Source organism: Pangasianodon hypophthalmus, chromosome 2, assembly GCF_027358585.1.
Source record: "Pangasianodon hypophthalmus isolate fPanHyp1 chromosome 2, fPanHyp1.pri, whole genome shotgun sequence".
Taxonomy (NCBI): Eukaryota; Metazoa; Chordata; class Actinopteri; order Siluriformes; family Pangasiidae; genus Pangasianodon; species Pangasianodon hypophthalmus.
In genome coordinates, this window is record NC_069711.1 from 29496318 (window position 1) to 29523666 (window position 27349).

The following is a 27349-nucleotide window of genomic DNA, read 5'->3' on the forward strand; positions in this document are numbered from 1 at the left end:
TGAGATACGGGCGTTGAGTGACTAGTTGAAAGATTTATTGCTGTAAACTGCCAAACTTAAAAAAACAACAGGGAAATTAGCAACCTGAGAGTGAAAGATGAGTAGGAGGAAATCACTAGACGGCGTCCTGGAACCGGACATAGTTTATCCATGACAGTGCTGTGAGAATCGGACACGACTGGGAAAAAAAAAAACAGTTTTTGAGGCTGTGGTTTTTTCACATGGCTGCTAGGAGTCACGGTTGTGGTCAGGTACCCTGGGAGGTCAGCAAAAGTTACACAACTATACTGGTGACTGTACTAGTGTTCCTTACTGCCCTTTCTTCTCCTCTATCAGGTGTCCAGGAAGCGGTGTTCAGTTGGTGCTGTCTCATCAGCAGCCAGCCCACTTCCTGACACAGATCATGGGAAGGAGCTTACGGAAAAAAAAATTAAAAATGAAAATCACCACCAAGCGGTTTCTCTGACAACACACACCACATCCCACAAGGAAAGGAAGCTTGCATAAGTGTGTAACATAGGCCGCAAGAGAGCCACAGCCTCTGTTTCTCATCCTGAGTATCATTTTAGATGGGATGTTATCATTTTAGCTCAGTTGTTAGGTAAGCATCATGGACAGCGTGTAACCCTCCATCTCTAGACTCTGATATGAGAAGCCCTAGGGGGGCTGTAGTGGGGGCGGCAGAGTGGTCTGTACCGCAGAGATAAACCTCCCTGCTGGTGCCCTCTGTGCCCTGGAGCAAAGCATTATGGGCACCACACCCTCGTTGCTGGCACAGTGCTGGGCCACCTGCTACATTTCATCATTCCTGCTGTGGTTACCGCAGTTACGACATCCCTGATGACACGGAGCACTTCCTCTGGCCAGGGTCACATGCCACAAAGAGCCACACACACACACACACACACACACACACAAACATAGCGCTACATTGGAAAAACACAGTCAAACAGAGCTGGAAAACAGGGTCAAAAGGTCAGCTGTTTGTGTTTAATACGTTGCATCCCAAACAACATAAATGATATAAAATGCATATGGTACATGTTCAGCAGTCCTATATTCAGTGTATCTGAAGATATATTTAAAGCAAAATCGACCACTGAATCTGATATGACTTAGAGCTGTTTAAGTACAAAAATGCAATACATTGTAAAGGCAGGAATCTCTAATCTCTGGAGACTTGAGTGCAAAATTGTTTGTGGCTATTGCTGTCCTAAAGCTACCATAGCAATTGTAGTCCTAAGCCATCATTGCATAACTGTTCATATGTGGTACAAAGCCATCTTCATGGTTTTTAAGTGGTACCATCCTCAGTATTCTCAATGATCTTTAGGTTGTCCATGTGGGGACATCCTCAGCAGCAGCAAGTGATTTCCAATTGATGAGAACTCCAACCAGAAGGGTTAGGGTTAGGGTTCAGGATGGATCAGTCAGGTCTGGAGAGGGGAAGGGGTCAGGATCACTGGTATCTCAGGAGAAGCATGTGTAGCTCGACAGAGACAGGAAGAGAGGGGGACCATTATGTTAACCATTATGTATCATCATGTTGGTCCATTTTTGGTTAACAGTTTCCTACATTACCCACAATGCTGTCATCTCATAAATTCCCTTGGCCTTGACTGAAAATCGATGGTATATTTTAACATAGATCTCAAGTAGAAAATCAAGCTAAATATCAGTACCAAGAAAACCATCTTGTGGGCAAATAAATATACACAAATATGAATTATTGAAGTTTATGATAAAATTATGTAGATTAAGATGATGTCTCCTTAGCATCATATAGTATTTGCTTAAGCAAGCAACACAGTTTTCCACTGTCAACTAACACACTGTAGCGCTACTGCTGATAGTCTTTCTGTCTGTGGCAGTATAATATTATGGGCTTATTAATAATTAGATGGATTTAAATACTAACTTTTGCCTTTAGTGTTTATTTTTCATAATAATTTTAATAAAGTAGAGAGAATCATAATGCATCTCAAATACAACAGGATTCAGTGGTGTGCAAGTAGTTTAGACTTACTCAGGAAAAAAAAACAACAAAAGTAAGGTTCAGAGTTTCAAGTGATCATAGGGCACAATTTCAAGAGTTTCAAGTGAACATAGGGCACAATTTCCAATCTCTCCCCAAATTCTTTCTTAAAATAGTAAGCACAAAGATATGAACTAGCTGCTTTGTTTGATGTTGATAGGAGCCCATGTTATAACTAACTGGTTTATAATTATTCACAGGTGATTGTTAGTCAAAAGGTTTGTGCAGTACAACGCATGGCACTTTAAAGGATAGTTATCAAGCATTTACTTATAGAACATTATTAGAGCTTTGAGGCATTATTAGAGTTTATAAAAATGCATTACCAACTTGCACTGAATTATAATAATAGTTATAATGATTTATGAATGAGCTTCATAGAAAGTGTGACCTGTGTTTTTAATACATAATTGGAGGATGGAGAAGAGACAAAGTTGTTGTAGGATCAAAAAGGATGTACATTTAGGAGCCCAATCAAGACAGTGTCTTCAACCAGGCAGGCTTAATAAGATATTCTTGAATGTCTCTAGCAGAGACAGAGACACACCTCATTCACTAGGACTGACAGGCATAGAGGACACACCACCTTCACTGAGGCAGATCGGCATAGAGGACACACCTCCTTCACCGTGGCAGATAGGCACAGAAGATACACTTGTGCATGATACACTCATGCATTGAGACTCTGTTCTGGCACCAAGGTGGTGGAATGAACTTCCCTTAGATGTCCGAACAGCTGAGTCACTGGCAGTCTTCAAACTATGTCTGAAGACTTACCTCTTCCTAAAGTACTTAAGTTAGCACTTACAAAACCAAAAAAAAAGTATTGTCTGAGCTTGTCTGTTACCTCCCCAACAGAGTTTTTGGACTGATGGTATTCCTAGTTTGTGACCTAGTGAGCCAATATCAGAATGTAATTTGGTAGACTTCAAATCACTTGTAAGTCGCTCTGGATGAGGGCGTCTGCCAAATGCTGTAAATGTATACACCTCCTTCACTGAGGCAGATAGGCATAGAGGATACACCTCCTTCACTGAGGCAGATAGGCATAGAGGATACACCTCCTTCACTGAGGCAGATAGGTACAGAGGCCACACCTCATTCATTGGGATTGACAGGCATAGAGGACACACCTCCTTTGCTGAGGCAGATAAGTACAGAGGCCACACCTCCTTCACTGGGATTGACAGGCATAGAGGACACACCTCCTTCGCTGGGACTGATAGGCATAGAGGATACACCTCCTTCGCTGAGGCAGATGGGCATAGATGACACACCTCCTTCACTGAGGCAGATAGGTACAGAGGCCATACCTCCTTCACTGTGGCAGATAGGCATAGAGGATACACCTCCTTCACTGAGGCAGATAGGTACAGAGGCCACACCTCATTCACTGGGATTGACAGGCATAGAGGACACACCTCCTTTGCTGAGGCAGATAAGTACAGAGGCCACACCTCCTTCACTGGGATTGACAGGCATAGAGGACACACCTCCTTCGCTGGGACTGATAGGCATAGAGGATACACCTCCTTCGCTGAGGCAGATGGGCATAGATGACACACCTCCTTCACTGAGGCAGATAGGTACAGAGGCCATACCTCCTTCACTGTGGCAGATAGGTACAGAGGCCACACCTCATTCACTGGGATTGACAGGCATAGAGGCCACACCTCCTTCACTGAGGCAGATATGCATAGAGGACACACCTCCTTCATAGGGACTGACAGGCATAGAGGCCACACCTCCTTCACTGAGGCAGATAGGCATAGATGACACACCTCCTTTGCTGAGGCAGATAGGCATAGAGGACACACCTCCTTCACTGAGAAAGATAGCAAAGAGGACACACCTCCTTCACTGGGACTGATATGCATAGAGGACACAGCTCCTTCACTGAGAAAGATAGCAAAGAGGACACACCTGCTTCACTGGGACTGATATGCATAGAGGATACACCTCCTTCACTGTGGCAGATAGGCATAGCAGACACACCTCCTTCACAGGGACGGACACGCATAGAGGACACACCTCCTTCCCTGGAACTGATATGCATAGAGGACACACCTCCTTCACAGGGATGGACAGGCATAGAGGACACACCTCCTTCACTGGGACTGATATGTATAGAGGACACACCTCCTTCACTGGAACTGATATACATAGAGGACACACCTCCTTCACAGGGACGGACACGCATAGAGGACACACCTCCTTCCCTGGAACTGATATGCATAGAGGACACACCTCCTTCACAGGGACGGACAGGCATAGAGGACACACCTCCTTCACTGGGACTGATATGCATAGAGGACACACCTTCACTTGGATTGAAAGGCACAGAGAAGCATCAAGAGAGAGTATGTCAAAAGAAATTAATTTTATGAAGTTACTATTCTAAATAATAAAACCTACCAAATACTGTAAAGTAGCCTACTCATGCACAAGAAAAAAATGCATCGAGAAAAAAATTGCAGCTCAGCTCAAAATTTGAGGAACCCAGATTTTGTTTTGAAATAAAATGAGACTTGTCTGTTAGTATTTTTATTTTTTATTTTTTGCTCATTTTTTTCCCCCCTCATATGAGAATTTTTCTCTTATTGATATGGTATACCATTCTATGAATATGAGCTTCATAGAAAGTGTCACCCAAGTTTTTTAATACCTACACATACAGTATTTTGAGGATGGAGAATAGACATGATAGCTGTAGTTTGACAACAAAATTAATCTGGAACAAAAAATGATGTACATTTAGGGGCCAGATCAAGACAGACAAGGACCAGCCTAAAATGGACCAGAGACAATGTCTTCATAATTCAGACCAGGCAAACCTAGTAGCGCTAGTAATCTGTAGTCAGTTTTGATGCCTAGTGGGAATACTTCCATCACTAGAACTGGCAGGTACAGAGACCACACCTCCTTCAGTGGGACTGAGAGACAGAGGCCACACCTCTTATGCTGGGACTGACAGGCACAGAGACCATACCTTCTTCACTAAGAACAATAGGTACAGAGGCCACGCTGCCTTCACTGGGACTGACAAGCCCAGAGGCCACGCCCTCTTTACTGGGTCTTAATTGTACAGAGAAGCATCGAAAGAGAGTACATAATGTGAAAAGAAATTCACTGATAGTTACTATTCTGAATATTAAACTAATAATAAAAGAGATGCATTTTAGAAATTACTATTGCATTCACGACTGCATCTCAACTTACCAAATACTGTAATGTAATCTACTCCTGCACAAGATTACACAATTAATTGAGAGTCTGAATCAAGATAAAACTGCAACTCAGCTCAAAAATTGAGGAACTCTTCTTGTTTTGAAATAAAACAAAAGTAAGATCGGTGTCAGTAAATTTAGATGAATTTTCCGTATCTCGCAGCAAAAAACAAGGAAGAATATCTCTCGTTTCTCATTTAGAAATTTAATTTCATGAAGCCAAGAAGTTTGCTGGAAGTCCATTTGTAGTGAAGTGGTTTCTGGTAGTCTTGCCACCCTCAACACCGAAACCATAATCAGAGTTTCTGATACAAAAGACACTTTACACCATTCCAGCCAAAAAAAAGTCACACCTAAAAAGTAATTTAAAGACCAAAATTATAAGATAGCAGACCACTGCATTTACACAAGGCATACGTGTTATATAATAATACAATTAGTTTAATGATATATTAGATAATACATTAGTGGTGAATCCTGAACTGTTCAGCTAAGATTAAAAAGTCTTCAACAGACTAATAGCAGAACTTTGGTAAGAAATATCCTTTCTGACATGGTACGACTAAGTACTGAGTTTCAGAATTACATGTTTCTAGTGTTTCTTAACCTCCTTGTGCTTTCTTTTTCACCATGTTAAATCCTTATTGCATAAAGTCCATCAGGTGCTTCTACTGTGTCAGTGAAAGATACAATCGAACAAACCACTGAAATCACCGTAGTCTGTGTATAGTACAAACCTGTGCAGAAGTTCAGTTTATAACAAGCTGTTAAAATTTTGCAGGACGTAACTGTTTTAGAGCTAACTCATATTAATTAAAAACAGCTTTAGCATTGAATTATTGACTGCAGAGACTATGAGCATTATTGCGGCAGTAATTTGTCCATTACTATCCATCAGTCTGTTTTGGGTTTGCTATATTTTCTTCTTCCGTACTCTGCAGCTACAGATCCTGCTGTAGCCCCAAAAGCACCCCCTACAGGTCCTCCAACATACAGCCCAAGTACACCTCCTAGCACCGCTCCCCCAGCGACCAGCTTAGGCACCTTCTTGGCACCATCGCCCACCTTCTGCCCAACAAATCGAAGGATAGAGCCAAGCACAGAGGTGGCCAATGAGGCTGTGGATTCCACTGGTTTTGCATTTTTCTCTTCTTGCTCAACCTCCTCTTCCTCTCTCAGAGAATGTAGAGTTGCTGAGAGGGCTCGGTCCACATCATCCTCTCCCCCTCTGCCTCTCCGAAACTGCGTCATCCTTTCTCTGCCAAACTCCCCCTCTCCCTGGTAGCCGTAATGGCTTCCTCCACTCTCCTTCACCAGCTGCTCCACCTTCTCCAGCAGCTCCTCTATGTTCCCCCCATTCTTTCCTTGCTTCAACACATGGTAGCGGTCGCCACACTTCTCCACCAACTCTAACAACTCGGGCCGCTTGGCTGCGATGTATTCCTCCACGTTTCCATCCTTCAGCATGTCTGAGTGTGTAATGAGGACCAGGGTATGCCTCAGGATAGCATCGGGGCCAAAGGAATTCCTTATAGATCCCAGGTCATGCAAGTTTGAGCGGCCAGGCAGGGTTACAGGAACACACAGTAGAAAGGCGTGAGGGCCTGGGGCACACAGATCCATACAGGAGGACAGATGGGTTGCCAGATTCTCTGGGGGACAGCTGGGCCAGAACCAGTCTGGAGTGTCCACCACTGCCACCTGAGACAGCAACATGTATACTCATTACTAACTTGACCTAGTCATTGGGTACCCAATCATTCACACTATGAAAGTTGGTGCAAATGGGAATATGTGGTGTAAGGTTGTAAACATAATATGAAGCAGATAGTACTGACTCGTTTCTGTCCAATCACAGCTGTTCCTTTCACACACGACTGTGTGGTGGCACCAGTGGCATCATCTCTACGCAGCTTAAACTCGTCTCGGCCCAGAATGGCATTCCCAGCTGCACTCTTCCCAGACCCAGCCCGACCCAGCAGGACCAGTCTCAGTTCGTCTGAGGAACCACTGGAGAAGGAAGAAGCTGAGGCAGTGGTGGGGCGAGAGGATAAAGTAGTGGAGGGGAGTGAGAAGGAGGCATTGGTGCAGGGAGAAGAAGAGGAGACAGCAGTGGAGGAGGACAAGAAGGAGGCATCGGTGCTGGGAGAAGAGGAGAAGGTAGTAAAGGAGGAAGAGAAGGATGCATTGGTGTGGGAAGAGGATGAGGAGACAGCACTGGAAGAGGGGAAGGTAGTGGATGAGGAGTAAAAGGAGCCATTGGTGGGGGAAGAGGGAAGGGTAGTGGATGAGTAAGAGGAGAAGTTAGTGGAGGAGGAAGGAGCAAAAGCAGTTGAAGAGGAGATGTTATTGGAGGAGGAAGTGGAAAAAGCAGCTGAAGAGGAGAAGTTGGTGGAAGAGGAAGGTGCAAACGCAGAAGAAGAAGATGAGGAGAAGGTAGCAGAAGACGTAGAGGAGGGAGAGTAGGAGGTAATGGTAGCTGTGGGTGATGGGATGGAAGGTGGAGTAGGGCTGGTGTCACCAATGGTGCTGATGTGGTAATGGACTAAGAAAAGAGAATGAGAGAAATTTCCATGCGTTACACACATTTTAAAAGTTCTTTCAGGCAAATGCTTTTCCTAGGTAAGGATTACAGGAGATGACTTTCATACAATATAGACAAATGTGAAAATGAAACGTGCAAATGAAACACACAAAGACGTGACTGTGTAGTGGATGTATACATGACATGACAACATCAAGAAGACAAAAAAGCTGCACAGTTGCAAGATCAGGTTTCAACTGATTGTTGACAGAAATATGATGAAAAAAATCAGTAACACTTTCAGGTGTCCATAGGAAATTAATCTACAGTGCTGTCGAGTGCTTCATTCTGATTGGTCAGGTGGAAGTTAGTGATTAATTTTCCATAATAGCAGCTCAAATTGTAGTTCTAGCTGTACGGTTTATATTAATGCTCTCGTTCTAATACGTTATCGTTTCTATAGTCACAACTTACACAGGGACTTGTACTTGTGACTGATGCTCCACATTTAAAACAGATTAAAAAAAACAAAAACAGGAAGGAGTCTCCAGTAACAGTCAAAGCTGTAACTTTTTCTGAGATACCAAAGTCTTCAGGACAAAAGGCTTTGTGCTTTCTGGTTTCTCTGTAACATGACAAGCTGCATATATTTTATCGAATTAACTACAACATACTAACATAGCATTATAAGTGATAAAAGGAACGAACATTTCATGGACGCTTTATTCCTTACACATAAAATCTCCCTTTTGTAGACAGAGATAAACCTTCAGTCATGACACATTGCTGATAGGTTGCCATGACACTAGAGTGTCTTACATTAAAACGTCATTTGACAGTTTGTTGTCATCACTGGCTATTAAGTTTAATGGTTCTCAAAAACCAGTTGTTTTTTATAGAAAAAAAATTGCTGACTTGATTAAGTCATCACATGCTGTGTGTTTTATATGTTGTGTGTTTTACATGTTGATGACCAAAATATTACACTAAAGATATACTAAAGATGACCAAAATATTAAGACACATTCACCAGAAGACTAAAACTTGACTTAAAACACAGTTAACATTAACAGTAAAAGTAGGTGGGGCAGGGTGACTCACTGGTGTTAATGAAGTTCTGGTTGTTCTGGTTTCTGACTGGTGGTTCGGTCTCTGACAGCTGACTGAGAATGGCGCCCTCTGGTGGCGAGACGAAATAGTCAAGTATGAAACATATGTAAAGCAATGTCAGTACTATGATACTATAACAGAAGCAATGATAAATTCAAGTTGTTTTCATTAGTTTCCTCTGGACCTTTCTGAGATCTGGACTAATATGTTGTGTATGGATTTTGTTTCTTTTTTCTTTTTTTTTTTTTTATCTCTTTATTGTAAATAGTACTATAGAAAACTACAGAGATTAAGCAACTACATTTACTAAATAGAAGGACTCAGTGGAATAACTTTAAGATGTCATTCATGTCACCACTAAATGGAAAACATACTGCAGATATTATGTATTTTAAAATCTGTATGAGTAAAAAAATATATATACTTTATGTAATAAATCATGTATTCATAAACATACTGGACATAATCATCATATGTAGGCTCTCTTAAGCTTCTGTATGTGTATGGATAGGTAGCTATTATTGTGTGGTATGTGTGTTTTATGTATTGGTGGTATTAGGGGGGAGAGGGAGGTCGGGATTAGAGTTGCTTGAGGATGAAATTTGGGTTGCAATTAATCTTAATTTACAAAAAAAAATTGGTATCTGGTCCATGAAATGAAACATCTATGAATAAAAATAACTGTGAGGTGTGGCACCTTTACTCAGTTTGAAACTGGAATGCTTCTGCTTGAGTTCTGCAGGCGGAGAATGAAGCCCATTGGCCAGCTGATGTGATACCACCCTCCCTGTCGCTGGCCCCATGCTCCTGACTCTGATTTTCCCTCTCCTCCCCGACTCCTCCCATGTCTCCTCTTTGTACCATGCTGTCTGGGTCAGCGTGCTGTGATCTAGGTGCACCAACTCCTCCTCCCGCAAGCTGTACCTCCTCTGGAGCTCATGCTCCTCTCTCTGCATGGCGCTCGGCAGGTAACAGCCGCCTGAGGTCTCAGTTAGCTGCTCCACCTGTCGGAGGGAGTTCCATACATTCCAGTCATTACACACAAGGAAGACCTGGTCATTCTTCTAATGAGTCATTTTCATAGAGTAGAGGAGATGCACAAGCTTCGTTTAGCAAGTAATGAGATGATAAAAGTGAGGCTACTCTAAATAGTCTCGGATTACACATTATGGTTTCTTCATTACCAGTGATCTGATGAGCAACATTTTACACAACATAATGCTATTCTGAAAACTATTCCGTTTTAATCCAAAAAAAGTGTGAGCTTTGGCCACTCCTCTAAATGAAATTCCATTACTGGGACTGAGAGGCACAGCCACAAAATGTTTCTGCATTTTAGCACAGTGGAGCCGGGTTTGGTTCTTCAGGTAGAACATTCAAGAATAAAAATGAGCTCTACTTGCTCTGAAAAGAAATAACGTTGCATATTAAGTGGTCACGTCAGGAATAAAACACAACAGGACATGCTGTTAGAAATTAATCAGGGGGCGTGATGTGGCTGATGTGCAGTGGAGTTACTGTTACCACCCGGACGTTCTTGGAACAGCACACCCCAAAACATTTTGTTCATCTTATACCACAGCAATTTTGCACCTATTACAAATTATTAGTAATTTAGAAAATGACACATCGTAGGTTTTATCCTTTTGTAGTTATATTTCATGTCCGGGAAATGAGTTAGTTCCTGTTATCATTTACATTATAGCAGCTATAAACACTCATTCCCTCACCTGCCTCTCTTTTTGTTTTTTTAAGACAAAAAAAGTCATTGACACTGGAGACTCCTTCCAAAAATGCTAAATAAATGCCTCTTAACATAAAACTTCATATCAGCATATCAGCTAATATATGTGTTGTAATAGTTATGTGGAGCATACGCCATGCAAATCCCTGTGTAATGTGCTGCTATGGAAACCATAATGTATTAGTGTGAGTGCATTAAAATGAACTTTGCAGTTGGAACTACTGTCCGAGCTGCTGTTATAGAAATTGAATCAACACCTTCTAACCATTCAGAACCTATCATTCAGCAGTGCTTTGGTATAACTTGGGTTAGGTTTATGAAAAAGTTTGAGAAAGCTCACCTTCTCCAGCAATGATATGACCTGCTGTCTGTCCTCTGGTCTGCGGTTATTGATCACATGCCAGCGTCCTCCGCACTCATTCACCATGGCGCTGAGTCCAGGCTCACCTAGCTTGACGTAGTGGTCATGGTCTCGGCCTATCAGATAATCTCCACAGGTGAGCAGTACCAGGGAGTGTTCCAGTGCGCCCCTGCCAAAAACACGCTCCAGCTCAGCGGGAATTCGGCCCTCCATCTCAGTGAACTGTCCTACGGGCACCAGGATGAGGAAAGCGTGTGGCCCTGGTGCCACCAGGCTGAGAGCCCTCTCTGTCTCTCTCTGCACACTGACGTCAATGTGCTCGCCTTTCCAGTACCATCGTGGTGTCTCGACCACTCTGAGGTGCCGTCCCTCTGACACTCCACGCCGAACCTCACTCAGCCGTGATGGCATGAGGGTGCTGATGCTCGAGCTGTCATTCAGCAGCGTGTCAGCTGTCACTGTCTTCCCACAGCCGATGTTGCCGACCAGGATTAAGCGCATCTCTGGAATGCCGCCATGGCTGCCAGATGAGTCTGGAATATAGAGAAAGAAAGAGTGAGTTAAAGAAATATTCAAACAGTTAAGATTCTGAACTATATACCAGAACTACCAGACAGCCACTCATGGATCCTTGAGCAAGCCTTGGAATAGTTTGGCAAGAAAACTAATTTCCAAGCGAACAAAATGTAGCCAAAACAAATTTGTTGTCTGGGGTTTGCTTCTTTAGTTTTGCGCTGGAGCCATCACTTTTCAACTTAGCACTGTTTGGCACTATTCCAGTTAAAGATCACGGGCCTTAGTTATAAAATGATATATATGATAAGATTCAGTGGATTTGTAAAAGTGACTTAAATCAGGAGTTATAAACCTGATACAGACATGAAAATATTCTTATACATAGACAAGCTGAAAAGTATGTGTACAAGAATGACATGTACTTTTTATCCATTTATACAGTAGTTACATCATAGTTATGCGGAACATCCACGAAACAAGTTCCTGTTATCGCTGATGTTAATCCAGTTTTAAACAGCCGTTTCCTCGCTTTCTCTTTAAGTTAATAAGACAGACTTTTCATGTTACTGAGAAATCACAAAGTGCAACATCCTCCATCCTTACTTAGAAGACTTTCTTAGAAGTTACAGCTTTAATGCTGAATGTTACAAAGTGCTGAAACTGGAGACTCCTTCTGAAAATGTTACATACGTCTCATTACAGAAAGCTTCACCATGGCAACGTTTATACATTTTAATTTGTTAAACAGCAGCACATTTTTTTATCTGTATATTATGTGCAGCATTGGCCATACAAGTCCTTGTGAATGAGGTGCTACTATAGAAGCGATAGCGATAAAGATACTAGAATTAGTGTATTAATATAAACCTGTGTTTTGATTTACAGCTGGCACTACTGTTATCACTGCTGTTGTAGAAAATTGACCAAATCATGAATTCAGCAGCACTGTGATATAAAATTTTTTATAAATTATTTTTAGATATTAGTCAAATATCAGATGATTTACTGTACAAAAATATTCAATAGAACAGGTGGGTGTAATCCTGCTGAGGAAGCCTTTTTCCATCCTAACCAATACACCTAATCATCTGTATATAAGAGCTTATTAGAATAACAGGATAAACACAGTAGTTCAGTAGCTATGCAGTCTGAGAACCTCTAACCTCAAAGTTATAACATTTTTCTACATGCCTCAGTAATCTTGTAATTCACAAGGCTTGAAGAAAGCAGACTCCCTTCATTCTTTTTCCTCTCCATGAATGAGTATTGCTGAACGACCCATGTGGGGTTCACACTGGTGTGTGTGTATGTGTATGTGTGTTTGTGTGAAAATCTTCAGGTCAGGGTGTGTGCCTTTATTTAGACATACAGAAACTGCATTCTTCATCTCGTGCTCTTTCACAAACACACACACTCCCCTATTATACACCCAGTCCAGCTTGTTTAACAGCATTCAGAAATGTTGTGCCACACACACACACACACACACACACACACACACACACACACACACACACAGACACACACGGACACCCCATTACGCATTGCTCTTCTTCTTTGGAATGAATTCCCCATCTGTAAAGCATCACGTTGTCTCATCTCATTACTTGAGAAATGTTGATGAGCTTGTCATAAACACCATGCAACATTACTAACAGATCATATGAGAGTAATGTTTGGAAGATACTGGAAGTAACTGAAAATCTTCAGACTTGTATCAAATACTTCAAAGTTTCATTTAAATATAGATTGCAGACCAAAATTCACTAACATTCTTGCACTGAATCATGAACTTCCCATTCATATGTGTGTGGTATTTCTTTATATACTGTAATAGCCTGCTGCTATTTTCATATATTTTGTATTTGCATGAATGAATTAATAAATGAAAATGAACTTCATTTAAAATTAAAAAAGTCACAGTAGGTTTGTAATAGTTTGAATTATTATATATAAAATTTTAAATTTTCTGATTTGTATGTGATAATCTCATTATTTTAGTGAAAATATGTGAAGAGACTTATTAATTAACTTATTAAGATTAATGAACTAAGACTTACTACAATTCATTTGTTTATACAACAACTACAAGTAATACATATATTAGTCAGTAACAAATGAATAAATTTTTAATGAATTTAACACACTCTGAGACAGATTCCTCTAAATGAGTATAAATGGCTAAACTCAGCTTACCTCTACTAAGCATATCCATGTTTCGTGAACCTCAGCAGCCAGTATGTCTAATTCCACCAGTGTCTGTGCCTCTTTTTTGGCTGTAGCAGCAGTTTTACTCCTCCACTGGTCTCCTAACCTATGTCTCTCTCCTTAACCTCCTGGAAGGAGCTCCCGGTTATCCCCTCCCACGTGCATTCTCTCTCCTAGCAAACGCGCACACACACACTAACAGAACTGGATTCACAACAATTATTGTTCATCAGCTACCACACATTCTGTGTGTGGGTGGAGGTGAGACTGCCATCTTCCACCTGTGTGAATCACGTTCTTCTTATACCCTGGTTACACCCAACCAAACCTGCGAGACATCACAAGCAAAGACAGCACTCACATTAATTTACAACATACCAATAAGCTCATGTTTCTGGAAAAGCTGCACATACTATTACCTTATATGGACATCCTAACAAGCCGCAGACATCTTTATTTATTTTTGTTTATTATACCACAGCACTGTTAAATTCTCCAATCTGATTGGTCATAAGGTGTTGATTCATTTTCTATAACAGCAACTGTGACCTTACAAATCATGGGACCTCAGGAAGCTAGCAGAATGGATTAGGCTTTGCCAAAACATTTCCTTCAACAAAAAATATAGTCAGCCTTCTTGGGTTCCTAAAAAACAGTTTTGGCATTAAGTTCCATGCAGCATTGCCCCCATCTCCTATAATGAGTTTTACAACTTCCTTAATTATTCTCACTAACTATAGGACTAATGTGTTTTTTACTCATTAGTGATCAATCAGAATAAAATTGGACCCAATCATTAAAGCGGAGACACCCTTAACTGAATACTGACCTTTGAATTAAATATAGAAAACATAGTGACACAACCCCAGGCTGAAGCTGTCTCAGATCACTACTTTATTTCATTTAAAATGTGTCTTAGTCATGCTACCATATTAAGTGTACAATCAAGTTTTATTGAAAATCTCCCAGTGTTGTCGACCTAGATTGGTTCAACCTCTGATCAAACAGAACACGATCAGGTGGCTGAATGCCACCAGGTCTGTTTCAATCAAAACATGCAGGCTCATTATTAGTACCTAGAATAATGAATACTACAGCAGGAGGTAGAGCTTTTTCCTTTGTTGTGGAGTGGAGTGGAGTGGTGGGCTGCTTTATGTCCCAGGGTGCTCTCATGCCTGTGTTACCTTCTGACTCTCCCATTCATGCTGTCAAAGGTAGTCCTGTGAGAGTCCCTTGCACACAATGTACTTGTGCACAATGTACACTATATGGCCAATGGTTTGTTGACACCTGACCATCACACCCATATGTGCTTTTTAAACATCCCATTCCAGATTTAGTCTAGATTTAGTCATCTTTGTTGTAATAATAACCTCCACTCTTCTGGTAAGGCTTTCCACTAGACTGGAACATGGCTGTGGGGGGTTTGCCAATTCAGCCACAAGAGCTGTGAGATCAGGCAGCAAAGTCTGGTGAGTATTACAATTCATCCCAAAGGTGTCCAGTGGGGTTGAGATCAGGGCTTCGTGCAGGTCACTTGAATTCTTCCACACCAACCCTGGCACATCATGTCTTCATTGAGTATAGTATAGTATAGTATAGTATAGTATAGTATAGTATAGAAAATAAGTACAATATATTTTACATTTACATTACACAGCAAGCCTGTATATTTAATTGATTGTGACATATTGGAAATGAGAGACTCAGACCTCAGCTCTGAAGTGTGATCAAATGAAATTAATTGCACTTCTGTGGTGGTCTTGACCTCCATAACACACGTGCTGCGTTTGGTGAAAATCGGAGAAAGTCGATTTTTTCACCCAAAAAAACACAAACCATTTTTTTGGGTCCAAAATTTGATATCCTTAGATCTACACCAAATTCACAGCATACATTACAGAGGTGAAGACTAACACAGGAGTGTGCTTATTTTTATTCTATCATGCTCCAAAGCTGTGATATAGGACAGTAGATAAATCAGTTATGCTATAGTGTAGTATAGTAGGGTTTAGTAGATTGAATGGGTATAGTCAGTAAAATTGGTATAATTTAGTATAGTATAATGTAGTACAGCATAGGGTGTAGTACAGTATAGTATTCACAGCATGCCTTACAGAGGTGAAGACTAACACAGGAGTGTGCTTATTTTTGTTTTATCGTGCTCCAAAGTTGTGATATAGTACAGTAAAAGACAGGACAGGACAGTAGATAATATGGTTATGGTATAGTGCAGTATAGTATTGTTTAGTAGAATCAAAATCAAAATTAGTATGATTTAGTAAAGCATAATATATTGTATATAGCATGGTATAGCACATTATAGTATGCTAAAGTACTAAAAATAAGTATGCTATAGTGGATAAAACAGGTATAGCATAGTACAGTAGACAAAGGTTACAATATACTTTATATTGCTTTGTGCACAGGGCATCGTCATGCTGGAACTTGTTTGGGTCCAGTGAAGGAAAACTGTAATGCTACAGTGTACAATGATATTCTATACAATTGTTTGCTTCCAACTTTGGCAATACTTTGAGGGGTGACACACTGGTGTGATGGTTAGGTGTCCACAAACTATAGGACAAGTGCATACCTAATAATCTCACTCTTTTCCCCTCTCTCTCTCGCTCTCCCCCCTTTCTCTGTTGCGCTACACGTTATTCCTGCTGCCTGATGAGATGCCCGTGACCCTGATGCACTGCTTCTGCTTGTAACTCCCATCACCTGAGAATCACTTGATCTTGCTGAAGATAGCCCTACATAGACAGCCTAAAGATTGCAGTGAGACTGCTGTGGATGGTACCACATGGGTACCATAAAGATCACTGTGGATCGTCTCACTTAGATAGTCCAACAATCCCACTAAAACTATACTAAATCTTATGCTATACTAAATCTAAATCTATATCAGGCTTTCTGTTTGTGACAATGTCCATTGTTACTGTTAAAATGCTATATAAATAATTCAATTCAAATTTATTTATATAGGACAATGAACATTGTCACATGGCAGCTTTACAGATATCTGGATATAGATTTAAATTTAGATCTATAATGAGCAGAGGCACCAGTGGCCAAAACCAAAATTGGCTGTGCTCATTGGATGGGAACACTGACAGGTGACCAAAATAAGGAAATTAAAAAAAGAAGAAGAAGAAAAAGTTTAGAGCAAGTCTCTTGCCTCCTAATGAACACTGGAATGTCTGGCATTGGTGAAGACCTAGATGTGATTTGATGCATGTATGTATGTAAAAGATTTCAGCAGAACTATTTAATTAAATAAGAAACAGTTGCAGACTAGAAAAATGTTTACTCTCCCATATAGCTCATTTAATAAAACCTCATACACGTCATATGTGATGTAAAATATAAAAGCCCAGAGTGCTGTACATGATTCCATCCTGAAATTAGATGAACAAGTTAGCAGAACAGATGTATTCTACATGAGGTCACCAAAAAGAGCATGTCACATTAAGTGTAGTAGAATCATTGTTCAGTGCTACTTCTACATAATGTCCAACACTGTTATAAAGTTGCAATATGCATAATGACAACCACAAAAGAGATATCGTCATACTTTTTCTAGAGTACTGTGGAGCTTAGAGCTGGTTAATAACCTGAGGTTTCAAACTATAAATCAAGTTAAGGGCAATTATCAAATGTAAAATAGTGACCTGTCTGCACAGAGCGACACCCCCCACTTTAAAATCAGAGCAGCTGCACAGAGGTTAAAAGGGCTCACTAAAATGCTTTTAATTGAAATAATGACAAAACACAGCGACAAAAATACAAAATGGAGAGTAGACAGGATAAAAATGGAACAACAGATTAAGAAGCAGGTTAAAAGGAGACATGTAGTCTGTGGTCTGTCCAGTGCAAAAATGTGCAATTCAAGTCCTTCTCATGATGAGAACTAGGAGTACTGTCAGGGTTGACAAAGGTCCAAGGGTGAGGAGCTACCAGCTAGGCCTCATCTTCCAGAGAGAGAAGAGAAAGTCTGTACTTGAGAGACGATCCGGTAGCGTTCAGAGACCAGGCATGACGTAGGCTATGTTATCCAGAGTGTTTGACTGAAAGTGATGGAGAGAAGAGAGAAAGAAAAATCAGATAAATCAATTTTTGGAATTTAGATTTGGATTTTTTTTTTTATCTTTTATTGGGATTGAAACATGCTGAATTAACTTTAGCTACCAGTTACACTCTTGACAGTTATGTCAATGTTTCAGTAAAAGTTACCAAAAACTACCTGCTTTCAGAGAAACAGGCATTTAGACTGACATCGTTGATGACCAATCACAGATCACAGACTCTTCCTGTAGCCAATCAGCAAACACACACGATTCTCATTTACTCTCCACTAACCTCTCCAAACACAAATCTCCACTTTGAGAGACAGGTTTGTGAACTTTTTTCCCCCCAGTTCATTGGCTATATCTTGTGTAGCAGAGCTTAAAAAAAGTGTGTATAACCAAATTGCAATCTTTACGATCCTGAAGCTTGTGGCCAGAAAAGCCCTATAAGGAGCATTCTGTTGAAGGGTGTGAGCTTCTGGAGTTTCAGGATCCCTGCTCCAAACCCTCAAGAATTAAAAATTAGCTCAGGAATTTAACTTGGTAGAGGGAACCTATAGCTTTGCTGGATGAAGTACTGGTTTAGCGCTGTATTGTTTTTTAGTTATTAGCTCTCATAGTTACCAGAGACTCTGTGTTATAGACTCTTCTATGTGTTGTAAGTATATTTTACCTATGTCACTAACATCTACTGTAATCACATGTCTGTAATCACTGCATGCTTTGAGACAGTAGGATGGTGTAGTTACCAGTACGTGAGGAGGGCAGCCGTTAAGTTCTGGCACCTGAGCAGTGAGGCATGCCAGAGGGCCAAGAGCACACAACACAGAGTCCAACAGTACAGAGAGAGAGCCTGATACCGTCACCATCCCCTACACACACACACACACACACACACACACACACACACACACACACACACACACACACACACACGCACACACACAGAGAGCAAACAGTTTGATAGAGCTCAAAACTAAGCCAGGTTCCAGGACACTGGTTAAGCTTAATACACTTTACAAACAGTGACGTTATTACACTGATATTCATCATACGTACTGAGCCAACTGTCATACACAGGCTTTTGTTGTTAATAATTATGTTTAGTGAATTTTGTGAAAGACTGAACAAGCATTCAATGTCTGCATTTTAAATTAAATTTTGTGAAAATTGATTCTAATGCACTACTGGCTGGAGGAAATTCAGCTTAAAGAGTACCAGAATCTATAGCAGTGTGTCATACCTCAGTCTCCTGAAGCCTCCGGCCAATCAGGGACAGCGACTCGCCCAGCAGCTGCAGGTGTGCAGCGGCATCGATTGGGTCCACCTCGGGATCTCTGAGTGGGGAAGGCAAGGGTTCAGCTACAGGAGCCAGAGACGGTCCGTTCTGTGGCAGAGTCACCGCAGGCTCCGGCCTCTTCTGTACCGCTGCTACTGTCTGCGTTGCTGTTGGGGTCGGAGTAACCACACCCGGGAACTGAGCAACACCTGAATGGGGCACAGACAACGGATAAGAACCTGACATAACTGAAGATTTTAATGAGAATATGGCAATGACAGATTCAGCATGTACTAAGCTTTAAAACTCAATCGTCTTGGTTAATACATATGAAGATATTTTGTCTACAGTACACTACACAATACACAGCCATTCTTGTGATCGGGACAACTGTTTTTAATTATTTCTGTTCTCCATTTAATGAATTATTCCTAATGACTGATGATGTAACTGATTTATTTGCTTGTGTGTAACAAACCAGATCTGTTTGCCAGTCTGCCTGGCAATCCAACCGCCTGACTGTCTGTCTGTTCATCTGTCCACCTATTCACCCACCCACTTGTCCATCCATCTGTGTCTGTTTGGACATCTGTCAGCCTGTCTATCCGCCAATCCATTTGTCTGTCTCTCAATCTGTCCACCCATATGTCTGTCAATCTGTCTGTCTATTTATCTCTCTGGCATTCTGTCTCAAGTTGTGTGTCTATCTATGTATATCTGCTGGCGAATGAGTTCTACAGATGGGTTCTACAGATGACTCGGTGTTGAAAGCAGTGGTGGTCTATGAACCTTTAGTTTTGCTGGTGTCTTTGGCAGGTTTGGGCTGGCTGTGTTTACTGTGTTTGCTTGTAGTGGACTCATACTTCATCTGCTTGTGCTGCAGATACTCCGCCCTTTCCCTCCACACCTGAGAGATCAGGATGACACACTCAATAACACATCTCACAGCATAAAAATGAACCAACTCATTCTACCAACAAAACATCGCTTACAAGACCATCAGAACAAAAAAAAAAGAAAAGAAAATCCCACCTAGGATATGGTTAAAAAGCACTATCTACATGACTCCATACACTGTTACGTATTCAAATACTCATTCAGTATAGACACTGACCTGTTTGTCTCCCTCAGGTAGCTGCTTCCATGCATCTGCCAACTTCTTACTCAAATCTCCAAAATCTGTCAAATAATACAGTAAACATTGTCAAATGATTGGCATAATTACTTTCTCCATCATTATCTTTGGGTGTCTGATTATTCTATTTCTTAAATTCTATTTGTCAGAAATGTAAGACAAGACCAGGCAAGCGAATAACCAGTATTTGAAACCAGAGTCAGTTAATGACTCATAATATTTCCAAACCATGTAGAAACAGCCATGCATGCTGGGCCAGATGCAAAAAATGCCACAATGAACACACTGTATATCTAAATATATTTATATGAGCATCTTAGGATACTGTTATGAAGGCCATCTCTGCTCTGTCATGGCCTCTATGACAAAACCATTCAAATCCCAAATGGGCACCTTTTACTAGAACACTACATAATAGCCTTGTCCTAATCTCTATATAAACATGTAAGAACATGACAAACATTCATACTGTGGGTTTTGTACACAGTAACAGGCTATTAAATACACATAATGACATGAACTTATGATACGACTACTTACTTTATGACTTTGCTTTAGAGAGATAGACAGGCTAGAAATAAATAAATTCTGCCATTTAATTTAAAGAGGAGTGTGCATGTACTGACCGAGACCTGGCTGCTCCTCCAGGATGCTCAACCTGTACTCTTTAGAGAAGATCTGATACGCTGTGAGGACCTTCTTCTTTGCCTGCAATCCAGAGAGCAAAACATAAAGGGAGAAATGAGTTTGAATGAAACTAAGTGAAGTTTAATTGTGCACTAATAGAACCGGTAATTTACCTTCTCAGCCTTTAATCTGGCTTTTTCTTCTTTCTTTTTCTTTTTGTCACCGTGTGATCCTGACCGTCCTCCTGCGTACAACCCCCCGTCCGAGCTGCCGTTGGCTACGGAACAGATTAGAGACAGAGAAGGCATAGAAAACAATATATCTTTTCTATCAGAATAAAAATTGCAGCGTTAGCAGTTGTGTTTTTCTTCATACATTTGCTGCTGTGACGCCGCTCTTTCTCCTTGTCCTTGTCCTTCTTCTTCTTGCTTTTCTTGCTCTTTTTGCTCTTCTTTCTGTACTGGTTGAAGGAATCGTCGATGACCAGCTGACCCCCTTCTTCATCCTCCGCTGAGGAGGAGCTGTCATCGTCCAGCAGCTCATAAGATCCCCCATAATGCCCTACAGTGAAAGGAGATGTCAGGATATGCAAGATTTTGACTGAACACACAAACTATTATTTTATTACTGGAGCAACATTTCAGAGTGTGGTGGCTTTTTTTTGTATTGATAAACCATTTCTGGGTAGGATCATTTGAGCCCACAGACTGGACAAAATCCCATCAGAAAATCTGAGTTAGTGACAGGCACGTGATATTGCATCACAAAATATAAGAGCAGTCATGTTCCAATATGCAAACAAGGACCAAAGCTGGTTTACCATGTGCATGAGAGTAACAAGCTGCATTTTGAGAGCAAAATGCAGCTTGTTACTTGAACTTCATTAGTTACCTTTGTTTTGCCTCTGACACTGGAGGCTCCTTCCATAAATGTATCATCAGAGAAAACTTTACCACATCAACAGTTACACATTTTTTGTGGAATGCCCTCCATAAACGTCTAATGTTAGCTGTTACTATAGAAAAGATCAATTTGTCTTATAACCAGCACTACTTTTAGAGCTGCTGTTATAGAAAATTCATCAACAGCTCTGAACTAAACAGAAAGATTCAACTGGTATAAATGCATTTACTGGCAAAAAACCCACATATCATTCTTGAGTGCAAGCGTGTTCAATGTCCGGGAAGGGAGGAGGCACACTTTTTTTTGCTGAATTTTTCAAAAATATTGCCACAATGTTGAACAATAACTTCTAAGACAAGGAAGTAGCTGTTTTGAATTTTACACAGCTAGAGGAAGAAAAATGTCCTTACTGAACCCAGTCCATTTTGAACCACATGACAATTACAGTGATTTATTACAGCTCAGAAAATGAGCTTAAATAAACTGTACCAAACTTTACAAAAAGTCAAAACAAGATATTGACAGGCAGTCTAGATAAGAAGGCATAGCACTTGCCACTTGATTCTTTATTACTCATTTATTTTTATTTTGTCATCACCCTAATACAAAACAAAGATGTCGCTCAGCAGTTATCTTAACCGAAGAACACGTTATTCTGTCCGCCTATTTTCATTGCAAACCAAAAATGCAGAGACCTAAAGATACGGTCACACTTGACTTTCAGCATGTGAAATTTCTTCAGACACTGCCGAGAATATGGGCTGCAACTGGATATGACATCACATTCTAATGCACTGTTTTTTTGTTTTTTTTTTATCCACTACTTCTCTTTTGATGTTGATTTTATATTCTTTTAAAGCTGTGTTGTATAAAAGGGATGGTGTGATACCACTATAATCAGTGCTTCCTCCATCTTGGATTTTCTGAAGAGGTCACACCATGACATGTCGATCTTCTACTGGTCACACGTCTTCACGTGATACGAATTCGCATGACAGAGTTCTACAAACTTGAACTTTGGGAAAGCAGAGATATGCGAAACATCTTCACATTGAGCTTGTGTTTCTGGTGTCCAGCACTCACATGCGTATGAATGGAAGTCAATGGAACTGAAAAGTCCAGTGTGACCACCGCTTAAATTTTTAGATCTCAATTTTTAGAATGACACACTGTTGAATGTCATTTGTGGGCCGAAAGCCACACAGAACAGTGTGTGTTAGTCTCACTCTCAGACACTCTGCAGAGCATCTGATATATTTTGGACACCTTTCTGATCATGAGCTTCAGAATCTTTATCAAAACAAGCATTTGAACACTGTGTCACAATGAGCTTTTAGGACCAAGACAGAGTCACGAGACTCAAAAAAGTTTACAGAATCCCATCTATAAAACTTATGAAAAAGTTTGAAGAGTTTGACTTTGCAGTCAGTAAATGATATTGTGCAGATGGGCCTTAAGAAAGTTCTGTGGTTGGGTATCTACTATGTTAGTTAACTTGCTTCGTTCTGTGAAAGTAGCCAGTTCTTGACTATGCTTATTTACAAAAAGTACCATGCAAATTCTAAAAGTCTGTTTTTCAGGACTAAGTGTGCACCTGTTTGTGGTCAGCTGATGAAAACTCAGTATCACTCTCAGCTTCTTTGACAGTGCTTTACTTTAACAGCTCCATGCATTGATTAGTTTCTGCCTCACCTGTCACTTTGCATAAAAGCACCTGCCATCTGTTCCTCACCTTCCAGCTCCACTTCCTCTCCGACCATCGGAAGCGCCTCTCTCGTTACATGCGGTTTCTTCTTAGCTGGTTTGGGCGTGGGCATGCTGTCTCTCCTGCGATCTTTAGTCGAGGGGAGTGAGGGGTACGACGGTTTCTTGGGAAGCGTAGGACAGGGCTCTGAGCCTACAGCTGTAGGAGAGGTGATGGCCTGGAGCAGACCCATGGCAGTCATGCCATCATGAGGGGAACTGGAGGGGGCTGAGGCAGACATGGAGCTGCCATGGCTGTCTGATGGCCTTTTTTTCTTCTTGTGGTGATCTGGGGAAGAGATGTACACATTCACTGTTTTATGATGTTATCTTGTTTCTATACTTTTTAACAGGCATAAACAGTTTCCTTAATATATCACATAAAAACTTGCATAAGGCATGTAATTTACATGTAATTAGGGGTCCAAGCACCAAAGCTGCTGGAACCCTATTGCTTTTGTTAGGGTTTTTTTCTTTTTTTAATTATTACTATTAAAGTTATTTTTGCCAGTGCTCACCCTCTAACCCACCTTTGTAATGATAATCATCATGATGCTTCTTTTTCTTCTTGTGAAACTCGCTGCTCACTACAAATCCATCTGACTCCTTTTTCGGAAAACCAGACAACAAACCTCAGTGTAGTATTGAATGAAAAAACCACAGAGACTTGTATTAACATAACACAGTATACTACTTGTCAGGTTTCAGTTTTTTCACCTTGGGACGCTTCTTTGAGGACTTGCGAACCTCAGCATCGATGATCTCCTCTTCTCGCAGGAGGTCCTTGTAAGATCTCCTCTTCTCTCTCTGACTGCGGCCTGCCACCAGGCTCACCTCACCCTCCATCTGATAAATTATATGCAGAAATGGAGTGCATGTCATTTGATCCGGTAGATAATGTCATATAGGTGCATTTGTGGTATAAGTGTTAAAAAAAAAAATCCACAGACCATCTAATCTACACTACGCGGCCAAAAGTTTGTGGACACCTGACCATGACACTCGTATGTGGTTCTTCCCCAAAGTGTTGCCACAATGTTTTAAGCACACACTTGTATAGAATGTCTTTGTATGAGAAGTGGTAACTCAGTGGTAAAGATGGTGGACTTTTAATTGGAAGGTTGAGAGTTCAAATACCAGCACTGCCAAGCTACCACTGCTGGGCCCTTGAGCAAGACCCTTAACCTTCAACTGCTCAGTTGTGTAAATGAGATAATTGTAAGTTGCTCTGGATAAGAGCGTCTGCCAAATGCCATAAATGTAAATGTAAGCTGTGGCATTACAATTTCCCTTCACTGAAATGTGTTCCAGTGTGACAATGCCCCGTGGCACAAAGCGAAGTTCATTAAGATATCCATGGTCCTCCAAAAGTGTAGTGGAAGAACCCAAGTGACCTGCACAGAGCCCTGACCTCCCACCACTGAACATCTTTGGGATGAATTAGAAGGCTGACTCAATCCCCAGACCTTCTCACTCTACATCAGTGTTTGACATCTATAATGCTCTCGTGGCTGAATGAACGCAAATCCCCACAGCCACGCTCCAAAATCTGCAATGGGGTGTTGAACAGCATATATGGGTGTGATGGTTAGATGTCCAGGAGTAGTGTCCATGTCCAGTGTCCATGTCACTGAGTTTTCAGTATCACTGATGTGCTGAAAATGGTTCACTAGCTGAATATCTGGTTTGTAAGGGGTTCATTTCAGTTGACAGATGGGTAGAGAGAGGCTGAGAATGTGTCTGTAACACCCTGTCTTACACATTTGAGTGTTTTCCCTGCTCTAAGACACTCACATGACCTCAGGAAGAGTTTTCAGTATTCAGCTGATTAATTGGATCAGGTGGGTCAGAGCAGGGAAAACACTCAGATGTGCTGGACATTGGGTATTCCAGGATCAGGGCTGGGATTGTGTGATTTTGGAAAATTGGAAAATAAAATTGTGTAGTGCCAAATAACCACTTACCACAATGCACGAAATACACAATCATCAAATATTTCCCGTATTCTCTGGTATAAATGGAACCGCAGTTGAAATCGGATTAATCTGGTTTATTGATATGTGCACACATTTCATTTCTTCAAGTGATCTCGCTGATCAAACTGCACCAAGAAAGCAGATGATTAAACCTCAGAGCCCACTGTGATCCTATTCACTTTCTCATTTCCAATATCACACTCATGCTGCGGGAAATGATGCGGTCTAGGTGAAATCCGAGAGGCGGATCCGAGGGTCGCCCGCTGGATATAAACACCACTTTCCCGCCTGTGTTTGAAAACAATTTCGCTACTTGGCTAACACACACTTCTCTTTAATGTTTGCCGGATAGCTTTAGCTCTCTTTTAGCTTACTGGCTCACGAAAATGGAGCTGAATCCCAAACGGCTTCCTATTGGATAAATAGTGCACTACATAGGACATGAAAGACATTACTACAAACCCTAGGTAGGGCACTTATCTAGGGAGTAGAGAGCTATTTGACATTCAGCCTCGGTAATCGAAGCTAAACGAAGCTTTAGCAAATACCTAAAACTAGTTAGCGAGCCGGCTAACTTTCAAATACGCTAAACCATATTATAAATGCTGAACTTATTTCTCTAATATGCATTATTTAGATGCCACTAGTCATCACCGTGTATTTAAGAAAAAAAAGTAATGTTCATTCAATAAAATGGAGAAATTACCATTAACTAGCATTCATAAACTTCAGGCTATCCTCGCCGCCATCTTGAACACTGATATTCTTCTTACTCCACCGAATAGCTGAATAGAAGAATGCGTTAAAAGAGCAACAGCGCCCCTAGCGGTTTGGGTGAACCGTAACTTATTTAATAAACATGAAAATATGTATTAAATAGATTTACAGAATATTTCATTTGAAAAAGTATACATCTTAAAACTTCTTAAACCTTATTCTGCAGACATAGATCCCTTCAAGTGTTAGAAAAAAATCCACAGACCCTCTAATCTACACTATGTGGCCAAAAGTTTGTGGACACCTGACCATCACACTCATATGTGGTTCTTCCCCAAAGTGATGGCACAAAGTTTTAAGCACACAGTTGTATAGAATGTCTTTGTATCCTGTGGCATTACAATTTCCCTTCACTGGAACATGTTCCAGTGTGACATTGCCCCTGTGCCACAAAGCGAAGTCCATGAAGATATCCATGGTTTGCCAAAGTTGGAGTGGAAGAACCCAAGTGGCCTGCACAGAGCCCTGACCTCACACCACTGGCACTTGAACACCTTTGGGATAAATTGGAACTCTGACTCAATCCCAGACCTTCTCGCTGGACATCAGTGTGAACACAAATCCTCACAGCTATGCTCCAAATCTAGAATGGGATGTTCAAAAAGCATATATGGGTGTGATGGTCAGATGTCCACAAACTTTTGACCCTATAATGTACATAATTTAAGCACAGATTTATTTTATACATTTACAACTATGTAAATGTTATGCAAATAAAGCACTGGAAAAAATCCCAGTGGAGGGAAAATCAATGTAGATTGCAAAATAATTTACACATACATTTTTTTTATTTATCAATTAGTTAATAAATAATAATAAATAATTAATAAATTAGTTCCCCATCAGAAGTCACATAATTAGCTGAATGAAGTGCTTGAAGACCCCAAGTAGAGAACATACCTAACAAACAGCATCATGAAGACCAAGACGCTATTAACCACTAAAGCTATTATTAAAAAATGGAAAGAATATGGCACGACTGCCACTGACAGTGGCTGGCCACTTTATGTCCCAGAGTGACCTCATGTCTGTGTTACCTTCTGGCTCTCCCTTTTAGTTATGCCGGAGTCCCTGCTTACACTCTGCACACAACGTACATTGTCCTTAACCA

At 40.8% G+C, this 27349-nt stretch overlaps 2 protein-coding genes across 4 annotated transcripts; both read right to left on the reverse strand.

The window, feature by feature from the left end:
- Positions 1-5446: 5446 nt before the first annotated feature.
- LOC113538290 (uncharacterized) lies at positions 5447-14033 on the reverse strand. Of its 2 annotated transcripts, none has more exons than XM_026933234.3 (6): positions 13714-14033; positions 10981-11534; positions 9600-9900; positions 8888-8965; positions 7101-7807; positions 5447-6963 (listed from the first exon to the last, which is right to left on the reverse strand). In XM_026933234.3, the coding sequence occupies exons 1-6, from the start codon at positions 13730-13732 to the stop codon at positions 6157-6159; spliced, it is 2466 nt and encodes an 821-aa protein (XP_026789035.3). In that variant the 5' UTR covers positions 13733-14033; the 3' UTR covers positions 5447-6156. The 2 variants fall into 2 exon arrangements, with proteins under 2 accessions (XP_026789035.3, XP_026789034.3); XM_026933233.3 differs by having other exon boundaries at positions 9594-9900; positions 13714-14027.
- Positions 14034-17456: 3423 nt separating this feature from the next.
- Positions 17457-26289, reverse strand: LOC113538299 (HMG box-containing protein 4). Of its 2 annotated transcripts, none has more exons than XM_026933251.3 (12): positions 26168-26289; positions 24203-24331; positions 24016-24091; positions 23475-23774; positions 21215-21400; positions 21013-21116; positions 20839-20920; positions 20192-20256; positions 19867-19984; positions 19042-19286; positions 18548-18670; positions 17457-17798 (listed from the first exon to the last, which is right to left on the reverse strand). In XM_026933251.3, the coding sequence occupies exons 1-12, from the start codon at positions 26168-26170 to the stop codon at positions 17754-17756; spliced, it is 1476 nt and encodes a 491-aa protein (XP_026789052.3). In that variant the 5' UTR covers positions 26171-26289; the 3' UTR covers positions 17457-17753. The 2 variants fall into 2 exon arrangements, with proteins under 2 accessions (XP_026789052.3, XP_034167421.2); XM_034311530.2 differs by lacking the exon at positions 26168-26289 and adding an exon at positions 25450-25893.
- Positions 26290-27349: the final 1060 nt, after the last annotated feature.